Raw genomic sequence first — 25283 nt, forward strand, 5'->3', positions numbered from 1 at the left:
AGATGGAATATTTCTTAGCACCCTCTTGGTTGACGGGAGGACAACTGCAATGTGTTGCTGCAGCTCCCAGCTATGAATAAGAGATGTGACACCTGTCTGGACTTTTTGGGATGAAGCTGACATGTTTTTTTACCATGAGGTTAACAGGAAAAATGAGCCACCTACCTCTATAAAATGCATGGTTTAGGTTTTCTGACAAACCTACCTTTTTTAGCAGCTTCTTGGGTTTCTGAAATAATTACCACATAACAGTAACAACTTGTGTACACCACACAGTTCAATACTCTTGAATAAGAAACTATTTTAACAATACCTTATCTTTTACTATGCTTTCTTGACATGCTGTACATTTTGGACTAGAAGACCTGAAGAGAAAAGAGAAAAACTATTTTAGCTCGTCTGAATTTTTCTACTACAAAAATTTCCATTTATGAGACACTTAGTTTTTATTATTCAATATATTCTAAAACAATTAGAAGTGGATATAGCTCATTATAAGGAGAAAATACAACGTTATTTCAATGAATTTGAACATTTGAGTTTTCAGTGGACAGTATCTGGCATTCCCAAAGAAGTAAGACCACCACAATGTCTCCAGACAACTGCACAGTGGTTTTCAAGTTGGCAAAATTCATTCCCTATTTTTCAGTCTGCACCTGATCCAAAATTGTTTTCAATTCTCAATCTGTGCAAAGAGGAAAAATATTGTCTCTTCAATTATTGTTTTTCAAACAACACCTAATGAAATTTTACTTTCTCTGACAGTCAATTATATATCCTTTGAGGGTAAAAAAGTATTTCTGTCCATCTCCTTCCAGTCTGTTCTGGTTCTAGCAACTGTTTGAGATGCTTGCTGCCTCCTTTATCTGAACTACTGCCTTGTAGCTGTCTTGGTAAAATAATTACCAAACTTGTGACCTTTTGGCAGAATCAGGGCAGACTGTGAAGAGAAACTGGAGTGCAGAAAACCTGAGTTTCTACAGAGTTTCTGGCTCTGAGCTGCCAAGTGTTGTAGTGTAAACCCCTTAGAATCACAGAATGGATTGGGCTGGAAGAGAGCAAATCTCATCTGGTTCCATTCTCCTGCCATGGAGAGGAACACCTTCCACCAGACCAGGTTGCTTTGCTCCTTTTTAGCTCCTTTTCCTCACATAAAATGGGAACAGTCAAAATTATCTCCCTTGTAAAGCACCGAGACGAAAAGCACCAGGTAAAAGCTGTGTTAATTCTTTCATAAAGCAACTCACTGTCAGGCTGCCTAAGCTGTGGCTGCTAGTAGCAGTGCAAATCAATGTAAAAGGCTGAAAGAGTTCAATTATGTTATATAATCTGTATGGTTATTTCAAATCATCTCGCTGGCTTCTGCTCTTCAAACCAACCATTTTGTGCCTCATCATATTTCTGAGCATCTTAAGTACCTTGAAGCTTCAATATCTGTAATGATTTTCATAAGCCAGAAAAAAAAAAAAAAGGAATCTGAACTACATCAGGGCATATAGTGTTTAATACAATGTCATGCTTTCCTTGCTCTTACTGAATCCACTCAAGCATCCAACTTGCTTTTTCAAACTACTCTTGCATACTGAGCAGACATCTTTACTGCTTCATCTCCACTAACTCCCAATTCCTTGCCCTCAAACAACCTTGGAACAGAAATTACTAGCACATAATTAGCATGTTTGTGTATGCAGCAGCATATCAACACTGAATGAAAAAATTTGGTACCAAATACAGGACCAACAAAAACATATTTTACTTTCAATTTTATGGCACACTTTTTAGGGTTTTTTTTAAAAAGGGGGGTGCAAATGAAATCTTTAATAAAATATTTGTTTGCAACATGGACTTAAATAACTCAACGGCCTTAAGTACGTGTCCTTTTCAGTAACAGACTGGTTGGAAAGTCAGGAAGATAAAATTACACATATTCTAGCTGCACTGTAATAAGCACATGCGCATGCCTCACAGCAGGGAAGGAAAAATGCCTAAACTCTAGCAATGCCAGAATTGTTACTGCTTAGATTGTCAAGGATCTGCTCCATCCACCTGTGCACATCCAAGCAGGGCAGATGTTTGGTTTTTTGCAGTCGCTGTTATTAACCATGTAAGAGTCCTCCAAAAACATGTACTGAGTAAGAAATAACTGCATTTCTTAAAAACCACTTGACACTGTATGAAAAGAAAAGTTGGTGGGGTTTTGTTGCTGTTTTAAATTTGAAACGCTGTAGTCACAAAACCTTCAGGAGTGCATTAGTGAGCTATGGACACTTATGTTTGCCCAGTACAGAGATTACTCTTTATCAGAGACTGAGTGTTGTAATAGCTTCCATACTCTTTTGCCATTGCTGCATGCAGTCTTGACTTATATATCTAAGTATTAGATATCAGATTACAGTATTTCCAAGTGACATATAAACCAGCATCTAGAGTCAGAGTGGTCACAAAAAGTAAACAGATCACCAGGGCTTCCAAAGTCAAATCCTCTCACTGATAGTAGTTCAGTATGCAGCATTCATCATGCCAAGTATCTTCTGCATTTCTGCTTTTCCAGTAGTAAATAAACATATTTGCTGCTTATGTACCCCAGGAGATTTAAGTATGCTGAATGGTCTCCAAACATTACACAAAGTTCTGAAACCACACCACTGAATACAACCAGCAGTAGTGCACCAACATTGAGAGGCAAAGAAATCTACTGATGCACTGATACCTCTTAAAACCGAGATATCCCTAATGGTAGCACTTTTATTCTTATCTAGACTGGGAAAGATTGCACCTCTCAGCATTCATTTTACATCCAAATCATTCACTCACCCTCTTTGCACCCTGGCCCAAACATCTCAGTCATAGAGACACCAGCCTTTCTGACCCTCCTGCAATCCACAGGACATACCAGCCCCATAACAAACAGCTGGCAGGGCTATAGGGAAACTGCTCCACAAGCAGCTACATTTATCCAAGGGTCCCACCACCCATCTCAGAGGCTGGGTCCACAGCCAGGTTAGGCACCACCTCCCCAAGGAATGTGTACAAGCTCACTTCCTCACACAATTTACTGTGTGTGTTTGACACTAGATTACCCAAGTTACAGTCTTGTGAAACAGCTACTCCATTTAGCCTCCACAGGGAATGAAATTCTTACCCAACACCTTGCTACACAGGACTACACCACCTTAACAACTCTTCCAACAATATTGATGGAAAGCTCAGTTGTCTTACCCTGACCCAGGGTAGAGCACAAACATTTGCACCAGCTCACAGATAGCAAAGACTCAAGCAAGCAACAGTGGAACATATTCCTAAAGCTGCAGTGGTGTTCACAGTAATGTCAGTAGTTCACGACATTTAACGGTATCAACATGCTCTACCAGAACAAACAACATACCTCAGCAAGGCATTCATGCAGGTTTCACAGAATCTGTGTCCACATTCAGTCTGTTTAGGATTGCATAAGATGAGGTGACATTTTTCACATTTGTACTTATCTTCCACAGCATTCACAAATTTCTCCTTGTAGCCACCTTGCTCTGGAACATAGATGGATGCTGATGGACTGCGGTCAGGATTGGCCCTCTGCTGTACCATTTCTACAGATAAAGGGGGTTCTGACTTCTTACTGGTGTCCATGCTTTAAGATAGTTTCTGCGAATCAAAAGTGAGAAAAACTGAGACATGAGGACCTCTTTCACTGCTTAAATAAAACAAACAAGCATTAGATTGCATAAAATCAGAAAGCATCAAGAATAGATCTGTGTCCACACATCACGTGAACATAATACATATATTACTGCCGGAGTATATTTAGCACAGCCAATCTGTAATATAGACTAGATATTCAAAGGCTCTAGAAAGCAAAGAATTAAAACCTGCTCCTTAAGATGAAGTGCTAATTATGGCCATCACTCAAGGAATATATAAGGGAATCTTTAGCATCTTTCTCTCTCTCTCTGAAAAGTACTGCTTCATACTGAACCATTAGAGGCAGCAGGAGGTGTGGTGAAGAAGGTGCTCAGGCACAGCACTGCACGTGATCCTGCTCAGATGCTACTGCAGAAGTACACAACCACCAGTGTCCTACACAGGGTATCCAGAGCCACCCAGCTCTCCTGCCCACTTTTCCTGTCCATCCCTTTGCAGTGGCACAGTGTAAGACATGCTGCTTTGAGTCTGCTTCACAACACTACAAAAGGGTTTTGCTTATTAGACACTTTCCAACCCTTTCATTGCACATCTTCACCTGAAGACAGCAGCTGAGCAAAGTCTAACTGACAGCAGAGAAGGGCCTATGTAACATGGCCATTTGATTCATTACCAGGGCTAAGCACAACTGACAGGTAGCTGAGAAAATAATTAATCCAGCTGAAGAGTAAATTACAGTACCTATTATCCTGGACAACCCACCTTCTAGGTCAGCATGCAAAGCATAAGCAGAGCAACAGTACCCCAGGTTAAGTTTTAAAATGTGTTTTCAATCATTTCCTAGCTAATCTTGTCATCAAACAAGCATATGTGCTCTTAGAAAGGCTCAGCATATACAGGAGAAAGTACAGTTGGAGGATACAACAGATATTTACCTAAGAGAAGCACCTGGCTATCCAAAAGAAGAAAGCAAACTTCAATTCTCTCTCCATGTTAACCAGAAATTTAGATATAAACCTATTCCACTGCTCTGCAGTTGCCTCCCTGAGTTATAATTCAAATTTTAAGCGGAATGAAGAAACAAGGCCAGTTCACTTCTCTAAGTATGTCCACAAACACCAAAAAGAGAGCCAAATGCCTCACATTCCAAATACACAAACCCCCTTGTACACAGTTTTTGTGGTATCTAACCTTCCCTTGCTAAGCCCAAACCCATGCACTTGTAATGAAACATATTTACTTGTAGATAATTTCTGCATCTATAATTCTGGTACAGAATTCTCCATGCAAACTAAACGGCTACAGAATTTTCTTTGTTTTCTGATGCCCTTATTTACAGAAACAAAAGACAAAATCATTGTGACTCAATGCTGAGACCATTTAATGTTTTTACAACACCAGTGGAGCAAGGGTAGAGCTGTTGAGTGAGGAACTCTCACTTCATTGCCCCCTTGCCCAGGGGAAAACCTTTCTGATCTCCATCAAACTCAAAGTGAACCTGAGGAACTCATCCTCATAACTCAGCACACAGACACAGTGATTGTGTCTTATTCAAAACCAACAAAACAACAAAAATACACACACACACACACACACACACAAAAAAAAACAAAAAAAAAACCAAAACCAAAAACACCCCAACAAGTTCTATGAACTGAAAAGCTACTATAAATTCTGATCTGTAATTTGAATTAATGTTAGTTTATTCCTTCTCTTCTCTTTAAAGACTGCAGCGACTTAGGTCTTGACAGAACAATATGTGAAAGAACCAAAAAGTCTGTGCTGAACTGAAAGTGACTCACACTTCTCATTAGTGAGGAAATTCAGATTATTTCAGACTTTAGCTAGAGTTTCACCAGCAAGCATAAAAACCCAGCAGGTAATAATGACACTGAAGAGACAACTCGAGATTGTAACCAGCACAAAAGAAATGAGATTGATGTTGATAACGTGATTCAGACAAGGAGGTTCACAGAAGTGCCATGAATGAGAAAGGAAAGCAGCTTACAAAAGTAGTCTAGATTTAGAGACTGCCCAAGGCGTGAGTGCTGCTGCTGTACATCAGTGGCTGGACATGGGGAAATGCAGTCATGAGCTTAGGACCTGACATTTTTCTGTGGCTGTAAGAGAAAAGATTATCAAGAAATGGAAAAAAATGCAACTCCTTAAATATCCAGACTGCTGAAACTTAGCTACTTATGGACTTGCTTCCTATGTACGATTGGAAAAGCTTTATTTGGCACTTGCAGTTTAAGAATCTGTAAATGTTTGTTTCAGTTCCTTGATTTATAGATACTAATACCTCTTTTCCCTCTGCAGCTGTGGCTTTTTTTTTTTAAATTATATTCAAGACCTCCACTCTTCTGTAAATCTTGAAGTCAAAAGCCAACTTCAAGCATGTCAATTTGTGGGAACAACACAGGCAGCATTACTTTCCTTAAAATGACAGAAAAAACAAGGCATGACCTGCTTCTGACCCTCAAAAGAAATATAGAAAAAGAGGCAATAAAAAGATGCTGACAGGAGAATTGTCAAGTCAAGAGCACACAAAGTTCCCAAATTTGCAAGTCACAGTCCACAACTACAGAATGTCTGCTTCCCCATTAAGTTTCTTCTGAACAAAAAGAAGCTGAAGATGATTGGAGACGCGAAATCTTCCAAAAGTACGATTTCTTCAAAAAAAAACTGAATAATTAAGTCACAAGGAGGCAGGCAGGGGTGACAGGAGAATATTCAAGGCTTAACACAGACAGCACCGAATGCCAAATGAGCAGCAGGTGAGAGTTTCACAGAGATACGAAACAGCTCCAGGCTGGACCATCAGTTGTCAAGAGAGATTTCACACCAGAATAAACTGCACGGGGTGCCACAGGAGTCCACTTTTGGAACTGACATCTTAGATACCCTGTCACAGGAAAGAAGCAGAAAGCACGCTGACAAATGAAACATACTACGCGATATGCCTAACAGTCAGATTTGTCCGCCTTGGGTTTTGTACTTATTTTATGAAGAAGTGTGTCAGACCAGAAAAGCGAAACAGGCTCAGCAACAGAGCAGCCAGATTGGTGAGGAATTCTCTTCCACAATACTCTGAATGCCAGCATTTTCTTGTGCAGAACTAGGAAGCCATTCATGAAGTGCTGTCATAAAATACAACAGAGCATTGAGCTTACAAGACCACCACAACCTTATTACAATGAGCAAGCTGGATTTAACAAGGAGATGGGGAGAAGTGATGTCTATCTGTATGCACAGAGCTTTGCCTTCATGCATATTAGTTACATGCTTCTACACCTCCATGTGGGATCAGTGGTGAAAACAAGCACAGACAATACAAACATTTCAGCTGCCACCCTTTTGCAAACAGCATTCTGTTACAGTTTCCATGCCACTACAGGGTGTCACCTGCAATGGCTTCTCTTCCTTTTCAGGAACCTTTAACAGCAGGACTCGGATTATTCCCCTATAATCATGCTTCAAACTGCCAACAAGAAGCAATTTTGAAGTCACACCTCAGTAAGATACTCTGCATTTATGGCAGTGAAGTTAACATACTACCAGAGAGCAGGGAGAGGAGCCTAGCTAAGGCATTCAAGATGGGCTAGTTCTGGTGGGGACCTCTAATTCCTAAAGGCATGGCAAGCTGCCATCCAGCCAGAGACTCTGGTTCTTGTTCAGCAAGCTGTATCTGAACGCCTAATTAATCACCAGCCAGTTCTTACACTGTGGGAAAAAATCATAATAAAAGAACATGACTTCGATGTCTTTTGAAACTGTTAAACTTTGGACAATCACTTTTCAGGACAGATAAGCACATAAAAAGAGAGGCACAGTCACCAAGGCTGGTTCTGCCCACTGTTGCTTGTCTTGCAGCCACCTCTCCTGCAGCCAGCATATGCCAATACTCACACTTGAGTGGACATTGCTGTGGCCATCATATGGGTGACATTGTGACACTGCCTGCTCCAGTCTGGTCACTACTCCAATACAAGTGGTATTCAAGCAACTGAGGCTGAGCCTCAGTTAATACTTCAAGCTGCATATACTGCAGTGAAGGTCAGAACAATTTACTCGTGCTTAACTAATACTAATGTTAGTACAGAGGCTTAGAAACTGGAAGCAAAAGTGAGTTTACCCATCCAGTTGTTCCGAAAATTAGGAAGCACGGTAATTCCCAAACAAAAGGCATTTTGCTCTTTCCTTATTTACACAAGGACGTTGTTCTCACCGCACAAAGAGCAAACACCCTAAAGATCTGCACTCGTGTTCTGTATTCTCACATTATTTTTATGATTTGTTCTTTGGGAATAAAGCCAGCTTGTGACATAAGATACGCAATAAGGCTTCTATAAAAATTCAAAATAAATTTGCATCCTAAAGAAAACAGAAAAAAAGTTAAATCTTATATAGATCTAAAGCACTCCTAAAAATTTGATTGTACTAGGTACCATGGGATTTGGAACCTAGAAAGCTCTGCATGAAGGTTTCAGTATATTGACAATATAAAGCAAATAAGCTTTTGCCAGTTTTAAAATTCAAAAAGAGCAAAAAGCTATTAGAAATAAATGTTTTCATTACAGTACCTTAGAAGAGAATAATGCGTGACACGGTTTAATTTGGTTATTACTAAAGGACAGCAAAGCTTTTTGATCAAATTACAATTTGCACTGAGAACAGGAGCTCCTCAAACAGAACAGTGCTGCATGCACAATATCTAAATTAAGTTCTGAAAGAGAAACCTAAAGTGGGACAGGGAGCTTAAGATCAGAGCAGAAAAGTAACCTTTCCTCTTCAAAAAAATTTGGTACCTAAAATGCGTAAAAGCACCCAAACTTCAGCGTCTCATCCTAACTACGTCTTTTTTTTTTTTTTGGTATAATTTTTCAGTCTGGCTTTTAATGAGATAAGGGCTTGTGATTGTGCTGTCTTCCCTCTCAGCCTCCCAAACCCACACTGGAACCAACTGGACAGAGTTTTCATGAAAATGAACAGCTATGAGGGGAACAGAAAGAGAAACTGAACACAGTGTCCCGGTGAGCAAGAGGCTATTAAAGGGCACCACCGAGGTCTATCCATCAGTCACTCAGTGCACAGACAGATGCAAACCAGCCAAGAACACCTGCTCCCTCTTGTCCCACCAAGCTTCATGGCCTTCATCTCCTCCTATACCCTAAAAGCAGGAGTGGGCTGGAGATTTAGGGGGTTTTATTGTTTGCTTTTCGGGGGGGTTGTTTTATTTTCTGGAGGAGGGGGGAGTGGGCATTAAAAAAGGGATGTAGAACACAGAATAGACTTCATCTATTTCACTGCTCTTCACAGAATTTTCTTTCATGCTCCACATTATATCCTCAGACAGCCAAATAACCAGGTACCACGAGAGGTATTTCCAGATCTTCAGTCTTTCCAGCTCACTTGCTTTCTATCATCAAGAATTATTGCTTCAAGTTAGCACACAGAAACCTTTATCTTAAAATTAAATTATTAAAACAATCTGCACTTCTCCTCTGTCTTACATTTCAGCATTTTATAGCCTCTAATAAATTCCTAGCACATATTGAAAAGACTGTCCATCTTTCCTTAACCATTTTTAGACAAGTCTTCCGAGTTGGTTCTGCTTCCGAGTGCTATTATAATGAGCAACATATATTGGCATAATCTGATATCTTGTTAAAACAGTAATGCAAGCTGAAAGCAGTATATTGGTGACAACATATTATCAGTTTACTCAGGGCACACATGTCAAAAAATATTAAAATAAGGCTGAGCAGGAAGGCTGCCATGGGAATCTTGACTCTGGAGCTCTCAAGTGTGAAGGGGTCCTACTGCAGAGCATCATTTGCACAACATCCACCACACCTCAGCCTGGCTTTCTGGCAAAACTCCACCGCTGAGTCTGGGCAGGGGCACTGAACAACACACAAATAAAATGCAAATGGCTTGAATCACTCCAAAAAAAGACTCAGGCCATGACTGAGGCAGCACTGGAGTGGCAAGTTTGAAAGCAGACAACCATCCATCAAATTTGTTTTCTGTGAGGTCGCAGGTCTTGGCACATCCACTCCTCTTGTTTGCACAGGGGAACTACTGATTTATTTATTTTTCCCTCCATGCATTTTTCATGCTTGAAGTGCTATTTGCTATTTCTCCAGAGCATATATATACACAGGACCGACTAACCAGAGGTTCAGGTATTTCCAGGACATGCTCTGAGAGAATATTCTGAGGAGGGTAAGGAAGGGTTGCTAAGTCACCAATGCTGATACAACTTCAGACAGTGAAAAAGGAGACCACTCCTCACCTGCTTTTATATTTACACTCAAATGCGAAGTCTAATTCCTGCACAGAAATGAAAGCAGCATTGATATTTAAAACTTCTTTTTCTCTGTGCTAAAATAAATGGGCTGTTTTAATAACTGCTTTAAACTTTGCCCTACGATTTCATAAGCATGCACCTTCCTTGCTGTGAAGAAGACCTGGAGATCATACATATTACAGAACAGATGAAGACCAACAGGAAAAAGAATCAGTGCTTGGATATAAGCAAGTAGGCCAAACATTTGAAAACACACAGAAGAGGCTCACTGAGTATTCTCCACACAGGAAGCTTCCACCACTTGCAAGCTCTCCACAGCCACTCGTCAGTGCAGTGTCCCAGCTGCTGAGCTTGGAAGGCTCCTCTGGAGGTCATCCAGCCCAAGCTCCCCTTCAGAGGAGACCATCTTCAAAGTCAGGTCAGCTTGTCCACTGCTGAGTTTTCAAAACTCTCTGGGGGAGGAAACTGCAGCCTCTCCAAGCAACCTCTCCCAGCACTTAACACCCCTCTGTGAGGAGTTTTTATCGTAGCAATTACGATGTGATATTCTCGGGTAGCAAAAAGGCCTGTTCTGATACTTGAACTGCTATGATCTCAAGCAATTAAACCACAATCTCCACAGGCTCTAGCCTGTGGAAATTATTGAACAAATAGGAAAACTATTTTTGGTTTGGAAGGTACAGCCTATTCCTTCTTTTCCTATCTGACCTAGAAAATCAGAAGCATAATCAAAGATGCTATCATGATATTCTTGCAAAAGAACAACCATGTGAGTCACTGGACTCACAAACATTGTCTATTTCCCATGTTCTAGTTTGCAAGATGACTGAGGAGCTGAAAATGAAAGGTAAGTTTTACACTGATTTGTCCTTTTAACTCAGCCATTTTCTTGGCTATATTTCTTTCAAAAACAAGTCTGTACACCCACGTGAAGTGTCCTGGAGGATCAAACAAAACAGCATCCCCGTACAAGGGATCTCAATTTAGCAAGTCTGCTGGACTGTGCCATCGTGAAAGGAGCTCTAACATACGCTCCCTCCCGTTCAGTGTAACAAATTTGTGATTCTGAATAAAGGACAGATTTGGAAAGTAATTACACCAGCACTAAGAGGTTAGAATAGCAATATTTATAAATAATAACATGGTATTAACGTAATTCAGAATGCCCAAGAAGCCAGGGACTGACACTTTTAGTAACTATCCAATAATATGCTGAATACAATTAACATTTAGTCCAACATGTATTTCACCAGATGAGAAATAAAAACCCCCACAACTTTTAAAGGGATTAAATTTTATCTATTAAAAAAAAGTCAGCAGGAAAATAAGTCACTTCAATTAAGGAAAGCTTTTTCTATGTGACACTGTGTTCAACTCTCACATTTTTGAAAAGTTTACAGCATTCCTTTGAATCATGACACATGGGTTGGCAAAACAGCTTTAAGATTCAGCCTGAGGCAGCAGTAAAAATAAAATGTTTGTATTTTGACTTACACTTGCTATCTACAGCTCTCAGTAATTACTTCCTAATCTCACTGGGCTACCAAAATACAGTCATCTGAAGTGCAAGAAATCAAAAGCATCTTTTAGAAATCAAAAGACCTCTTAAGCTTTGAAAGCCTGGGTCACAAGACAACAGATAAGAGAAATGCTGCTCCAAGCTCATCGTGAGTATTAGTCTGCATTTCCAACTCCAATTCAGGTTCCTGTGTATTTTCTCTTTTCTCTCAGGCACCCCTAGACAAAGCTATTGCATTTCACCTATGAGGCTAACCCCCAGCTGTGATCTGTATTTCTGTACCAGGCTTTTAGTAGAAGCAGATGAAGAACAGGAAAGATCAAAAGATGATCAGATGATCACAGAACAAAGTACACTTTAATCACTTCCTCTGCTGTTTAGGGGAAGTCCATGATTGAGATACATATGGCAGTCCTAAGTGGGGGAAGTAAATGAACATTATGAATTTCTGATTTTTTTTTTAACTTCTGGCTCTTTTTAAAGGAAAAGTACTATCTTCCACACAAGAAATATACTCAGATAAAATATTCCCAGAAATGCCATGAAAATCATCATATTTGAAATTAAAGGTAGTTTCATCTTTCAAAATGGTTTTAAATGTGCTTTGAAGAGAGAACTGGAAAAACCAGTTTATATTTGCATTTGGAATACTCTGTTTTTATAGGAAGTTATTTCCATCAATCCAGATTTCCTCCAATTCCTGTTTTACACAGCAAGCCTAATGCCTCCTTCACTTTTGCTGCACCGCACCCAAGTCTTTGGTTCACATGATCCAAGTGGCACTGTCAAATCACAGACACCCAAAAGCCCAACTGCTCACTACAATTCCCACTTCTGCCTGCTGTGACTGGGCAACAGGGCATTTGAAGCAGCCAGAACAAACCCTAGCAAGGATCAACAAGGGTTAAGGCAGACTGCATGTCCCAATCATTCTGACTCTGGCACACAGACCTAGAAAATGATGTCTCATCCTCTAATGACCTAGTCTAGCCCCTTTTCCTCCCAAGGTGTGCCTTCAAGAAAAATCTGCACAAATAATCAGGAACAACTTGCTTATGAATTATAGCAACTTAAGACAACAAAGTCTCTTCATCTCTGAAACCACCAAGTAGGAATCAAAAAATTACTGCAGTATTTTTGTCAGCCTTTTCTTTGTTCCTGAATCAAGATCTATCAATCAATGCTATTCTTTTGCTTTCTGATAGTCAAAGAGATCCTCAGCTTCAAATCTAACAAAAGTCCATGTCTATCAGAATAGCAGAAGACATTCCTCAAATCAGATTCTACCGATCTGCACTGCTGTCTGCCAAGTGAATGAACAGTATTTCTGCATTGCCAATTCCTGACAGAGTGCATCTGTGCTGTCTCTTAATGAATCCAGCCTTGAAATCTCAACAGAGGTAAAAAAAAAAAGACAGGTTGTACCTCATCTTCTACAATTAGAAGAAAGTATGTGAAGGCAAAGGTGTCAGAGACCTGCAAATAAAAAGAAAAAAACCCAAAGCACTTCAAGAAGCTTATCATGAGTAATTACTGCAAAACTGCCTTCTCAAGAACACCTACAAAATACTACTTAATTAATTTTAGAATGCAGCTCATCTTTAACAAAAATAGTCCTCCCAGGAAATTCTGAACACAGAAGAGTTTAGAGGAATCCTGTAAATGAAACAGAATGCAACTTCAAGTATGGCTCTCGGCACTTTATGAACCCAACACTGAAATGAAATGCTGTGTAACCAGAAATGACCACACCAGAAAACTGGAAACAGTATCTCACTTCCACATGAAGATCTTTCCACTCTACCTAAAGCAAGTTTTCTAAGCCTACATCCAAACTCAAAATCTATCTAACCTTTCATGGAAATTAACTCACTCTCGTAAGACATTTCCCGCTCTTCCATTTTATCGCAGTGAACCCAGGTAAGAACAAAGTAGTTTTTTACACTGCCCTAAATAATAATCAAACTCTAGAAATTAACATAGCATGTGACATAATCAGAATATTTTATTGAACATTAAACTGCATGAAGACACTTATTCATGCATAGAATTCAATCTCTCACTAATCCTGAGTGAAATTTCCCACCATTTTAGATGATGTCTCCAGCTTTGTCTGAATATACTGCTTCTTACTCAGGAAGGAAAAGGAAAAAAGAGAATAACAGTAACTCTCTTTTCATTTGCCTATATTTTATTATTTATCACAACTTGAGGGAAAGAAAAGCATTGTCCATTTATTTAATGAAGCAATTGCAGGTTTAACCTCAGTGATTTCAATGTCTACACTGTGCACTTCACTGTTTAGATTGTATTACCTATGACAACATCTTGGAGTTGGGGAAAAAATGTGGGATTTTTGTTAAGATTTTTCTATTAGATGATTAAAAAAAAAACCAAAAAACAAAAAACCACCAAACCACATTTGTAAATCAAATCTGGAAGAAAGAAAAACAAACAAAAACACACAAAAACCCCTAAAAACCCTCTAAACGACTTGTGCTAGAATTTCTAATTATACTAAAGTACATTCCAGTTTCTACAGCTCTAGTAAAAATTATTTCTGAAGTTGAATTTTCAAGAGAAAGTCACAGACCCTTTACCCAGACCTGCCATAGCATTCATAAGCACAACTTCACATTCACTACTATTAAAAGCATTTCTTACTTTTATTAAGGTGTTCATGGAAGAAGCTGTGTTTTCCCTAACTGAAAATTTCGATTCACAAAGCATGTGTCCTAGCAATGTAAGAAAGGAAGGAGCATGTTGCTTCCTCTTATACTAAACCCAGACTTTAGGAATCTGCTCCTGGAAGCCAAGTCCACATAAGATACAAATGCCTGCTGGTGAATGACAGTATTCATTATTCCAACTGTAAAGTGTCATTAAAAGACTCTTTTACCTGGAACCTGCATGCAATTTCCTCATTTCTCCCACAGTTTCTCTCTCTTCTTTGTGATTACTTTGCCAGGTAACAAACTATGTTATTACTTTGTTTTGCAAACCTTAAATGTTTTATTTGCTGCCTGCAGGTTTACACCAACTGCAGTTGTGGAGGTTTCAGATCAATAGATATCACTGACATCTCAAGAACAACCCATCTCTACAGCCCTGGGTCAGACAGGATATTCCTAAGCACCAAAAAACCCCAGGTCCCTTTGAACATTTCCCTTGCACTGGATTAAGAGAATTAACAAAAATCGATGAGAATGTTATCCTTCTACAACATACCTAATGCGGAGGCTGTAAAAGTAATTTATAAACTTTTCTCACTGAATTTCACATCACTACCCAGAACCAAGTGTTTATCACTGTTACACAGCCAAAAGCAAGAGATAGCACAAGCGATAGCAAACTTTCAAAGAAACTTCTGGTAAAATTGTACAGTACTGCTGCTGCTTCAGAAACGTTAAAACTGCTGCATTCCACACCATCCACAAGGCCTTAAAGAGATATCTTTGGATCTGGAATATGAAGCTGACAGTTTTAGTCGAAAATTCTTTTTGCGTGCTTATCGCCTGAGGGCTTCTTTAGTTAATATTAATGAAATCGTGTTCACTTCTACCAAATAAATACTTAATAAAGCAATTCTGCTTAATGTATTAATGGCAATCTAACCTTTAAACATGCATTTTTATTTTTGAAAATCCAAACCTGAAAGCCTCCAGGTGTTACACTAGAAACTAAATGAGAACACTCAAATTCCTTGGAAAACTTATGCTCATAAAGAATTATCTGCTTGTTATAAAGATTCACATAGGCACAGTCTAGATATGTAGAATGAAAAGAGTAATTTACAACTGGAGCAAATGCCAGATTTAAAAGTATGCAGAGGACACTCACTGATAGAACAAGGGGCTTAAGTCCTAAGATTAGAGCTTATAGTATCTCGCACTGCTAATGACACTTCAGAGGAAAGAGTGCTGATTCCCACTTTTTGCAAATAATTTGTATTGAGGCAATGAAGCTTCCAATATTACAGCAGTGGGCTGGATTTCTTTCCTACCAATTCTACAGAATTGCTACATGATTTTAAGACTTCATCACTTTGTTTCTCCCTAAACTGTATAATAAGCAAAACATTGCTTACCTTTTATAGCATCCCTGGCCTGAAGTGTTCTACATCAGTAGGAAGTGTTATTTTTGGACTCTTCTAGCAAAATTTGTCACCACTCTAAACCCTCCTAGAAGTCTGGATAAAAACACGTAACTTGCCCACACTTCTTAAGTGTCATAAGAAATTTTTTTTTTTTTTTTTTTTTTGCATTATACTTTCCAACAGCTGTACACCAACGCTTTATTATCTTAGGAAGCAATTTCAGGACCTGAAAACACTAGGTATAGTATAAAAGACAAACCTACATCTCTCTATATAAGGAGAACTACCACCTTAACATTATAAATGCTGAGAAGAATGCGTTCTTCAACCTGCTTCACACTGTTTTGGAAGTTTTTTTATGGCTGCCTTTGGAAGATCCCAAAGGAGTGTCAAATTTAATCCAACTCAGAATACAAATAAATGCACTTCCTGCAATATAGCATAAAGTCAAAAAATACATTGAAAGTGTTTTAATGTTGATCCATCAAGCCAGGTCCAAAACAATTCCTAGAACTTTTCCATCATTATATAGCATCTACAATAGATGCTGTGTGGATATGTGAGTGAAAAAAAAATAGTAATAGTGGATAGATAAGGAAAAAAAAAAAAAAATAGGAGGAAGGTAGCTCCAAAGATTCTGTTAAGCAAGATTCCTATTTCCTCTATACATCTGCTAAATTTTCAAGCAATTATTTTGGCACCAAGAGCAGCAAATTCGTAGTTTTATCTCAGAACAGTGAGATCTATAGGTTAGACAAGTGTCATAGTGTCAAAAAGTGGGTTTTCTTTGTCTCGGGGCTTTTAAAAACACTTTTCCATTTTTCAAGACAGTTATTCATGGCAGGGGGGGTGGGGAAGAGATCATTAAACTAGGTATATGTCAACTCATACTGCATTTTTATCTTTATATGGCCTTACTACTTTGCTAATTTATTCTCCAGGGTATTGACTGCACCAGAGTTATACTTATTCACTGACAGCTGTGTTGGTGATAGCTTTGAATAGTTACAGTGAAGGCTGTTCCATTTTGGATCAAGGATGGGTTTTGTTATCAACCCAAACAGCCTATGCGTCTCAGTGAAATAAGGGACTTCATCAGCGCACTAACACGAGACACAGGGCTGGCAACAGCTGTAATTAAGGCAAATCCAGAGTATTTTAAGTTCAGCTGGGAGAGGACAATCCTAAATTCTTCTCACTTCCCACAAGAAAATTTTACATCTTTAGTGACATGTCATCACCCAGTTTTTTAAAACCATCTTCATATAATTTATTTTGAAAAGTGGCCTAAGCTGAATGTAATAGGTACATAAGAGATTGTCTCTCTTAGTACAAACTTTTTGTACCCATATACTTTCCCTTATATAGCCCCTTTTTTCCTCTCATCTGCTCAGTTTTGACCAGCAAATTCAATCAAGCCCTCCATTACCACATTCAAATTTCACTTTGATGTACACCACAAAAATCAACAACACAGATGCCAGGAGAATATACTGTAAAAATCTGGTTTTCATCATACGAGCAGTGCAATGCTGAATTGCTGAAAGGATTGCACATGGAAATTCAGACCAAGATCATCAAAATAAATGCTCATTCTCACAAAAGATTGTATTACATTTTTGACATAGAGGAGGAAATATTATGTGCATGACTAAAATCAAAACTAAAGGAAAACAGATCTCCAAGCACGTACTTCATGGCAGTAGGTAAGACTGCTTAGGTAAAATGTTCTCTTCTATCCAAATATATCATGCTTTAGGAGAAAAGAATAAAAGAATTAAAAAATCACAATATCCTTAATAAATGTAGCAGCAATTTGTCTCCTAGCCAGTACCTAGCAAGCTTATGAAGTTTGGATTGAGTACAGCCCAGTTCCGCCATGCATTCAAACGCAAGGCAAAAGAAACCTTTGGGAGAAAGTATATCAAACAGTAGTTCCAAATAAATCTCCTTCAGAGTTCACCCAATGCCGTCAATTTTCATGTTTGACAGATGTGAGAATTTTCCCAGCAGCCAAAAAACCTTCCATTAAAAAGAGAAGGAAGGATTTTACGATACGAGAGCCACAGCAGCAGTAGCAGTGCCACCAAAGAACGTGCCATGCATGTGAATACAGGTTCAGGTAACACATAAGTCAAGTTACAAGCATTAGAAGTTTAAAGATGACTGTGTAAACTTGCAGTAACACAACTCCATGAAATGTATGTATTTTCTTAGGATCTAACCTTTCACCTTAAGAACAGGTTACAGAAGCCCTTCCCATTTAAATATCTCTTCGGTAGATGCTGCCAGAACGGCATAAAGGTTGAAATCCTTTACAGTTCTTGCCCAGCCGTTGTTCTTACTGCTTGTTCTAACCTCTTCACTAATTACCTGCTAACAGGAACTCTGTGTCGGTCTGGAAATTATATGTTCCTTCTCATGTAACAATTCTCCTTCACAGACAACTGAAGAGACTATAATATTAAAAACCGAATTGTTAGCTTAAATAAAAGCTCTTGATTTCCAAAGTCCATACAACAGCTTTCTTGATCAAATCTGCATACTTTTCTTCTTCCCACACCTCCCCCAAATTTGGAAGACTTTCTTACTGCTTACATTTCCTTCGTTTTATTTGAATCTCATCTGATCCGCAGCTTGAGAAGAAAGAAGAACAGGCTTTCGCAATGCTCTGATAGGGTTCTCTTTACTCTTGCCAATAAAGGGAGCTTTGCTACAGTCTGCCTGGTTTCTTTCTTTGCCCTGAAGAAAGAAAAAGTTTGAGTTACATAACCTTCATTCAAAAACCTTGTGACAGGCTTCCCAGACTCTATCAAGTTACTTTGTTAGTTTCATTAGACCATCAAACTAATTCCTAATGATGAATTTTAAAAACAACCTAAACGTAAGATAACAAAGATAACAAAGAACACTACACAAAACTTATCAACTTGATTTTTAAATTGTTTCCTTCTCCTCCACTATTGCTCACAAAGGACTCTCGACAAAATACTATTAAAGGAGAACATGCACAGTTAAATTCACAGCTAATATTTCTTGTTTTCACGCACACACAAAAACTTCTCCATCCAGATACACTGCGGGTCATTACAGACTCTACAAAATCTTCAAAGCAGCGCAATTTTCTTGCAAAGTCTGATAAATTCCATTTGAAAATACCAGCTCAATTCTGGGAAAGTAATTAGTGCTCTGAAGAGCGTTTCTCAAAAAAAACACCCCATGACAATATTCCAAGAGGTCATTAGAAGTAAGCAACTTAGTTTGGGGAAGCTTGTTTGACCCTGGAGTTTTTACAAGCGGAGAAAAAGAAGAAAATGGTCCAAAAGCATAATTAATATAAATCATCATTGATCTCTATCTACGTGCATTCTTAAACGTGACAGTAAAGTTCAACAAATGCTACCACAATGCCCAGGTCACCATTACACAAAGTCTGAAGTCCCCACAGCCTCTCTCATCTTTCCAAGTCCAACTGGTTGCGAGCACACGGCAGTAACCTCACCTGCCCGCGTGCAAGCCAGAGCCAAAGCACATTTTACAGGAATTTCAGCTGCTCAGCTCTCGCCGGTGAACTCTGCACCCACCTAGCCCGGAGTCCAAGAGCGCGCTGTTGGCCGAGCCGGGCGGCTATTCCGTGGCGCCAGGGCAGCGACGTTCCCGGGTGGCACTGAGCAGACCGGCCCCCAGGGCCCGGCTCGGCAGCGTGCTCCGCGCTGTCATCCTGCACGCAACGCTGCGGACGTGCATCAGCCTCAGCAGTTACACACAGCCGGCTAGGGAAGGGCACACGGTCACAGAAATGCTTACCTGGCTCGACGCACGCCGGCCTTTCGCTCCCGCTGCCACAGCTCAAGCGCGGGACTTTGGAACACGAGACCAAGATAACACTGAGCCAGTCGGGACGGAATGCCACAAACTTCCAGAGCTATAAAATGGGGGGGTTTTGTGGCTTTCTGATTTTAAATTTTTTTTTTTTTTTTTTATCTTAGTCACGTGCTACAATTCACCTTTGGTCCTCAGGAAGTGGAAAGGAAAGGCTACTGCTGCTAACGAAGTAGCAGCAATGCTACTTTGGACCGTAATCATAGTAAGTAACATGCTAATGAGCGGTTACAGATTCTGGCAAAACACACACAGGCCGATGAAAGCCCGATCTGGCTCATTCTAGAAACACAGTACCTGGAAAAATAGCCCAGCACTGAGATTTATAGAAAACTCCAGGAATAAATGCTTACGCAAACAAAAAGGAGATCTGCAACTGTACGCTTTCCCCACCAAAACAGTATAGAAAGTACAAGTCAGCCCATTATACCTACAGATGTCATGAAAGTAGTACGAATTTCAGTACTAAACATTTACATATTAACTCAGCAGAAAAATGAATTTCTAAAACTCAGCTCCCATACTGACTTCAGACACCAATTATATCAATGACCCTGGGCCACTGTTCCTTCATATTCTTAGATATAAATCCGAATTTAGTGCAGGGAATTTTGCCTCTCCTTTCAGCCTCTCCTTTCCCTCCCAAGACACCAACCAACCCTTTCCAAACCAGAGAATTAAGGTGCCTCCAAAGTTTCACTCTTGCTAAACAAGAGTGCTCCACAGCTGAACAGCAGCATTATGACAGTGCTACACCCTTAAAAATCTGGCATGAAAAAAAAAAAATAATCCAAAGATATTGGTAAGTCATAGAAAGGACTAGGGACTTCGCTCCTAAGATTAACATAAAAAGAGGAACATTCTCAGAACAACTGAAAATAATTGATCTTGAAAATAATACCGTATTATATTGGAAAACCAAAGTGAAAACTGACTACAAAAAAAATCTTTTAATACTAATGAAGTACACAACTGTTTCTCAACTTGAATACACTAGATAATTCAGTGAAATTATTACAAAGAATTTCAATGAATTACAAGCAATAAAAAAGGCAATCAAAAATTTTACTTTCCAACAAGCACGGTTATTGTTGCATGCTACAACATACAGAAATTACTTCCATTATCCTTTATATGTTAGTCAACAAAAAGTACCTTACCTTATTCTCCACTGTCTGAGCACAGAGGATTAAAAACAAAGTATTAGGCAGAAACTGCAGGTGTTTTGTGTCAAGAAGAAAACCCAAACCACTGCATCAATAAGCCTGGTGGCTGTCCAGCATGCCATGCACACTCTAGGGACATTTAATGAAAACTTAGCCACATCCCTTCTTTTTTTTTGCAAGCTTCCAGAGTCCCGAAGTGGAAACCCAAAGGCAGCCGTTCATTACCTCCTCCAAAACGCAGATCTCAGCAACACCACGCTGCAAGAGGAGCCACCACAGCTTGATTTTCCCTCCTAGTAATTCCCTCCTTGCCAACCACTGCACTGCAGTCCTGCTGAGGGCTGAGCAAAATGCAATCGGGGGAGGGCAGAGAGAGCCCAGCAAAGAAACACAGCTACAGCAAAGTTCTGAATTTCAAATCATCTCATGACTTCCGAGCCGTGGGCTGAAAGGCATAAACCACAGAGTTTGGTGGGATCTCTTAGCATTTTCTCCGCTGTTCCTACTCATGTTCCTGCCTACTTTTTATTTCATTTTTCACAGGTTAATTTGAGGGTGGTACTTTGTGGCAAGACTAGAGGGAAGGAGGGGAAAATAGTAAGCAGATTTGTTACAATAAAGCTACCTTTAATTCTCATAACCATAGTATTTTAAGGGATTAAAACCAAAACTTCTTTTAAGGTTTAGGGTGTTTTGGTGTTTCCTTGGGTCAGGGAAGGGGGAGATACTGGTGGATTTCTATTTTTTTTTCTTTTGTTGCTTAAATTGGGGAGTTTAGTCAATTAACTACTTAGCACTTGGATGCTTTCCCTATACAATTAAAACTGCCGTGATTACACAACAGCAGCATTTGTGAGACAAGTGCCCAGCAGGGGCATTTGTAATTATTCCCCAAGTGTTCCATAACAGCAGCAAAAGAATACATCCAAATATTAAAGAAGCTTTCAGAGGAGCAGTGGGGATGGAAGGGACACTGGAGACCACCCAGGCCAGGCCAGGCCGGGTCAGAGCGGCCCAGCACAGCCACCCATCGGGTGCTGACGATTTGTACACCACCCTGGGCAGCGTGTTGGCAGTGTTTTGAGCACACCCCCAGTCAAAAGCTTTTCTGGTACTCAGACAGAATTTTATCTTTTTTTTAATTTATGCCCACTGCCTCTCTGGACACCAGAAGCCCAATCTGTAATGTGAGTTACCTCCATCCCCCTCCACTCTCCGCAGCTGCCTTTAAGAGCGAAGGGAGCAACAACGAGCCCTCAGTGTCAGTCAGCCAGTCAATGGCTGGCCCATTTGAAACAATGGGCTCATCACTGCTTTCCACCGCTCCCTCCTTCTGCATCCTGCAGAGCCAGGCTCCAGGCCAGAGCTTTCAGCTCATCGCAGCTGCCTACCATCAGCCACCTATTATTCCCGGAGAGCCAGGTCCTCCCTGAGGGAGCACCCTGCCCGGTGCCCCCTGGCTCAGCCTCAGGGGAGCACCAGGCAGGGCCGAGCACACGCTGACGAGGACACGGAAAGCTCAGAAAGCTCCACAGCCCTCGGGCACCTCCCCACGCTCCGTGCAGCCCCCAGGAGAGGGGCAGTAGCCAGCAATCAGCGTGTTACACGGGGATGAGCAGAAAGGAAACGGGAGACTTCAGAGGGAGATGCATCCTTCGGGGGTTTGGCTCCAAGCAGTGCAAAGGCTGACTGGTTTTAGGGGAATGTTTCAAGGTTTTCCTTGCCCTCAACAGGCCGATATAATGGGCAACAGAGGTAGAGACTCAGATACAATGAACACAACTACTACCCACTCCCCGTCCCCCAAATGGTAGGAAGATTAATTTCTCAAAGCTGTGCACAAGTCCTTTGCTTACTCTTTGCAGGGGCTCCTGAGTTTCATCCACTGAAACAGCAATTTTACCGTTTTTCTTCTAACATGGCTTAGTTAACATTGACATTCCTGTAGTGGAACAGTTATATAGCCCCAGTTCAGGCTCCCAAACAAAGTTTTAGTTCATTTTATTTTAAACTTTTATCTAATGAAAGTAATTTACCACTAAAGGTCATCTTCAGCTTCAAATCCCTTCCTTGGTTTGCAGACCACATGACATAGAACACTTTAAAAACATGATCACAAATTTGAAAAGGAGAAAGAGAGGCCTGCTAGCTTTGAAATTTAAGAGACTTTCTATGTGACTTAAAGTGCTTCTGTATATTTCTAGTCTCCTTTGTCGAGGAACAGATCCCCTTTCTCTGATCTTACCTGGGCACCTACCAAGTTCCCATCTCTTCATATGTATTACCTTGTATAACAGGACTCCAGTCTTAAGCTGGGAACTGTCAAAAGTGAAAAAATAACTAGAAATAAGGAACACAAAAACAATTACATCTTGGTAAAGTTGGGTAGAAGAAGGACCAAAAATATCCCTTTCTCCCAAAAATCAAACATAAATGGTAAAATAAGATGTTTAGTAAGTTTCTGCAGTTACTCTAAGACTAGCACCTTAACACTTCCTAACCTGTTTTGCTTCAGGACAGTGAAAATTATTTCAAGACAGCCATGTGTAGCCTAGTGGCTTTCTGGCAGGCATTCACATACCAGCATAAAGGCACAAAAAATTTCTTAGGAAACCACCACCAAAAACCTAGCACCAACTTAGAAGATGTGGCCAAGGGGGAAAAAAAAATCTTACAGAAAGATAGCAAGTCTGCTTCATAAATTGTTCATGGTCTTGTGTAGGAAAGTAAAAGAGAAAGAGAAAAGGCCAAAAGAATGTCCCATTATTTCAGCAGACTACTTCCTTTTCCTGCACCCTTCAGATGCTACTTCTAGATCACAACCTAAAAAGGACTTGTTACACTGTTAATTGAACCTACAAAAAGAACTTATTGTGACAAGAACATGAACTTCTGTGTATAAACACCATCATTAATTCACGTAATTTATTACCAGCAAGTTCTTAGTCACAGTGCTTAACATACGGTCTAGTAACAGTGTAGCAAAAAGCTTGATTTTTATCCCTTTCCACGGAGAATTTTGAAAGAGCCCCTCTACCTTCCAGCTTTATAAAGCTGTACCTGTACCGAGGAAAAAGCCACAGAGCAATCCCAGAGCATCACCTGCTGCTCCTCGCCAAAGACACAACATCACCATCACTCACCTGAAGGACTGACGAATTTCCTACGTTCATGTCAAGAAGTTGAAAGGAGCATGTTTCACTTCTTTTATCCATTCCTAATTTAAAGCTTAAACTGAAGGCAAACAGGACTAACTTTTTTTTTTTAAGAAGCATAATTTCTTTTTAAACCCCCAGAAAAGTAGAGTGGAACAAGGAAGGAAAGCACAACCCCAAACATATTTAAGGTACTGTTCTAAAGGATTCAATTAGGCTGTGGCTGACTGAGGAAGCTGGTTACCACCTATGAGTTCTGATCATAATTTTAATCTATTTGAAATCAAACATCTGAGGGGAAGACTTTTTTGTGAAGTAGAGATAATAATTTGCTTACCTTCCTTGCAAATACAACTGATGAAACAAAACAAAACAAACAAACAAAAAAGCCTCCATATACTATCATGCAACTTAAGTCCATCAGGCAGAATGCAGAACTTGCCAAATAGTCCATTCTGATTGTGTGCAAGACACACAATGAGACAGAATAATGCTACAAGAGGGTTTATTTATAGAAATGAGAATGAAACTTGTTTTGACTTTTGAGGTATCACCTTCATTCATAACTAAAAACCAAGCCCAGGCACTGAAGACGATTTGTTAAATTAATATAATCAACTTAAAGATGTGAAAACACAAAGGAGAACAAGGTACTTTACAGTGTCATGCAATGATACTAATACTACAAAAAAAAAAAAAAAAGGCAACCAAAAAATCCCACCAAAAAGAACCCCAACTCACACAGCAGTCATGAGGTTTCTCAACGTTCATATTAAAAATATACACAGCAGAAGAATCGTTCCTACCTACCTGTTTACATGAAAAAATTTCACAACACAAACCCCAGTGACACACAAGACTGCAGCCTGTGCTTCCGATAGATTAATATATTGTTTCCCACTGCTGAGAGCTGGTCTTGATTCAGTTAAAGCCTAAGCGCTTAGGCTTTCCTGCTGGGAAACAAACAAGTCAAGTCGGTTTCAAGCATCTCCTACTAATACATAGAAACAATTCTCACAAGCCTGAAGGCAAAAAAAGAAAAATAGTAGGTAAAGGCTGCACTAAACCGTAACAAACTACCGCAAATCAAAAAGCTGCACTGAAACTTACTAGTTCACTAGAAAATTCATTGCAAAAGTCTGTTTACTTCATGGAGGAAGTCACTACTACCATCACTGAGTCAATACCTACAAGAATGTTCTACATAATGGGAAAATTTTTATTGGCCAGAGGTTCACAGTGTTCTTTAATTTCCAGAAACAGCAGATGTAAAGATACTTCTGTTAACCTAAACCAAAACCAAGAAAAGAAACTATCTGAGATGCATGCTCCATTTCACAACACAGCTCTAATTTTACTGGCTACTGTTCTTCAACCTTCTCAGCAAAGGAAAGACTTACACCCTGATATTAAAGGATGGAAATGTGAACGCTGGAAACAGAGGTAGCTTTTAGACTATCACCAAATGGTATTAACACATACTAACCAGCATAAAATTCTGGTTAGCACATTG

General features: G+C 39.8%; 1 protein-coding gene across 19 annotated transcripts in view; it reads right to left on the reverse strand.

The window, feature by feature from the left end:
* TRAF3 (TNF receptor associated factor 3) overlaps positions 1 to 25283 on the reverse strand; it is a 69964-nt gene that overhangs the window by 30631 nt on the left and 14050 nt on the right. For 5 of the 19 annotated variants that reach the window (XM_040066550.2, XM_058420879.1, XM_040066558.1 and 2 more), the window contains 3 exons: positions 18166 to 18309; positions 3386 to 3642; positions 314 to 365 (listed from right to left, as the gene is read on the reverse strand). In XM_040066550.2, coding sequence (XP_039922484.1) covers positions 314 to 365; positions 3386 to 3627 — 294 coding nt within the window. In that variant the 5' untranslated portion in view covers positions 3628 to 3642; positions 18166 to 18309. Of the gene's footprint in view, positions 1 to 313; positions 366 to 3385; positions 3643 to 5647; positions 5760 to 17940; positions 18024 to 18165; positions 18310 to 19069; positions 19090 to 19151; positions 19341 to 19374; positions 20297 to 20609; positions 24554 to 24580; positions 24724 to 25283 lie in introns of those variants that run through there. The other 14 variants (XM_040066555.2, XM_040066554.2, XM_040066553.1 and 11 more) reach the window with 11 other exon arrangements.

This window comes from Hirundo rustica, chromosome 6 (genome assembly GCF_015227805.2).
Source record: "Hirundo rustica isolate bHirRus1 chromosome 6, bHirRus1.pri.v3, whole genome shotgun sequence".
In the NCBI taxonomy this organism is placed as follows: domain Eukaryota; kingdom Metazoa; phylum Chordata; class Aves; order Passeriformes; family Hirundinidae; genus Hirundo; species Hirundo rustica.